General features: G+C 47.3%; 1 protein-coding gene across 1 annotated transcript; it reads right to left on the reverse strand.

Moving 5' to 3' along the window:
• Window positions 1–43: 43 nt before the first annotated feature.
• Window positions 44–1,049, reverse strand: LOC139884879 (uncharacterized; the record flags this gene model as incomplete). The annotated part of the gene is made up of 1 exon (XM_071868848.1): window positions 44–1,049. A coding segment is annotated over exon 1 (1,006 nt), but the record flags the coding sequence as incomplete, so codon positions are not given.
• Between the last annotated feature and the right edge of the window lie 247 nt (window positions 1,050–1,296).

A 1,296-nucleotide genomic window follows, 5' to 3' on the forward strand; every position in this document is an offset into this window, starting at 1 on the left:
AATGGGAGGAGCCTTCGGACGAGCGGCATCTTAAGGTTCGTACTCATCTTCGCCACCGCCCAATCTGAAAACACCAGCATCGAGATTTCATAAAGTTCGAGAGATATGACTGCCATCAGTAACGCGTAGGTATAGGTGATGTACATATCGATCAAGAAGGCATTCCTGAAGATCACGACAAATCCACACAAGGCAGACACCAAGCAGAAGAAGCCAACAAAGTGGCCTATGAGGCCACGTTTTGTGTACAGAAAGGGAGCTTTAGTGTAAAGCGCATCGAACATGAAGTTCAGCTCAATCTCGGCCATGGTGAAAGCACGGTCGGCGGGGTAACCTTCGATGGACATTGATTCGTGGGATATAAATTGAGGGTGGTATAGCCAGTTCTTGAGATGGGGCTTCAAGCAGTGGAACCGATAGTAGGCCTTCAAGATGTCCTTTGTGGACGCGAACTTCTCGTCCTCAGGGAACGCTTCGAACACTTGCTTAATGCCGGCTTCTTTGGACATGTCCTCTGCGGTTACGCTCAAGTTCTCATTAGACACGGATTGGAGAGCCCAGGCCCAACCCACTGGCTTTATGATTCCGACCACGGACAAAGGGAAATACAGTCTTGAGATCGGGGAGGAGCCGTCCCAACAGCGATAGAGGATCCAAAACATGATAACCACCGAAAGCCCGATTTTCAGCATTTGTCTTAATCCCAGCCGGTCATCTTCGACCGCATAGGCCGTCATGCGATCTGCATACCCGAGATGCATCAGAAGCAATGGGGCCAATAACGCTTGCAAGACCACATCGTAACCTGGATTTTTAAGATCGTCGATGCGGACCATAGTAAGCTTGCCCAGTGCGATTGTTGCAAAGTAAGAAAGGAGCAAATATGTGGCCCAGATGATGAAACTAGCTAAAATGGACGTCATATATTTCCGACGGCTGCCTAGTATTGCGAGAACAATCTTGCAGGCAAGGCTTGCGGCGACCAAGAACTGAATCTCCCACGCTGCCCACAGGAGGTTAACGGAGGAAATCCAACTAGTCAAACTCATGGCAGCTTCCTTCAAGTGTGCTCACTAGACATCAATGCAAACGCAGAGTGAGGAAATTTTTCACATTGCTTCTGAAGAATGCTTACAAACAGCTTGCACCAAGCTTAAAAAATGCCACACATCATTGCATCGTTAATCCTCTCAATCTCTTACAATGCACAACTGAATTAGGAATGTGAACATCGTTTATCCTAGATTCGGTATTTATTGCGTGCATCATATGTTCAAGTTCTTTCTATGTTTCACC

The sequence above is a fragment of the Rutidosis leptorrhynchoides genome, unplaced genomic scaffold, assembly GCF_046630445.1.
Source record: "Rutidosis leptorrhynchoides isolate AG116_Rl617_1_P2 unplaced genomic scaffold, CSIRO_AGI_Rlap_v1 contig617, whole genome shotgun sequence".
NCBI classification, from domain to species: Eukaryota; Viridiplantae; Streptophyta; class Magnoliopsida; order Asterales; family Asteraceae; genus Rutidosis; species Rutidosis leptorrhynchoides.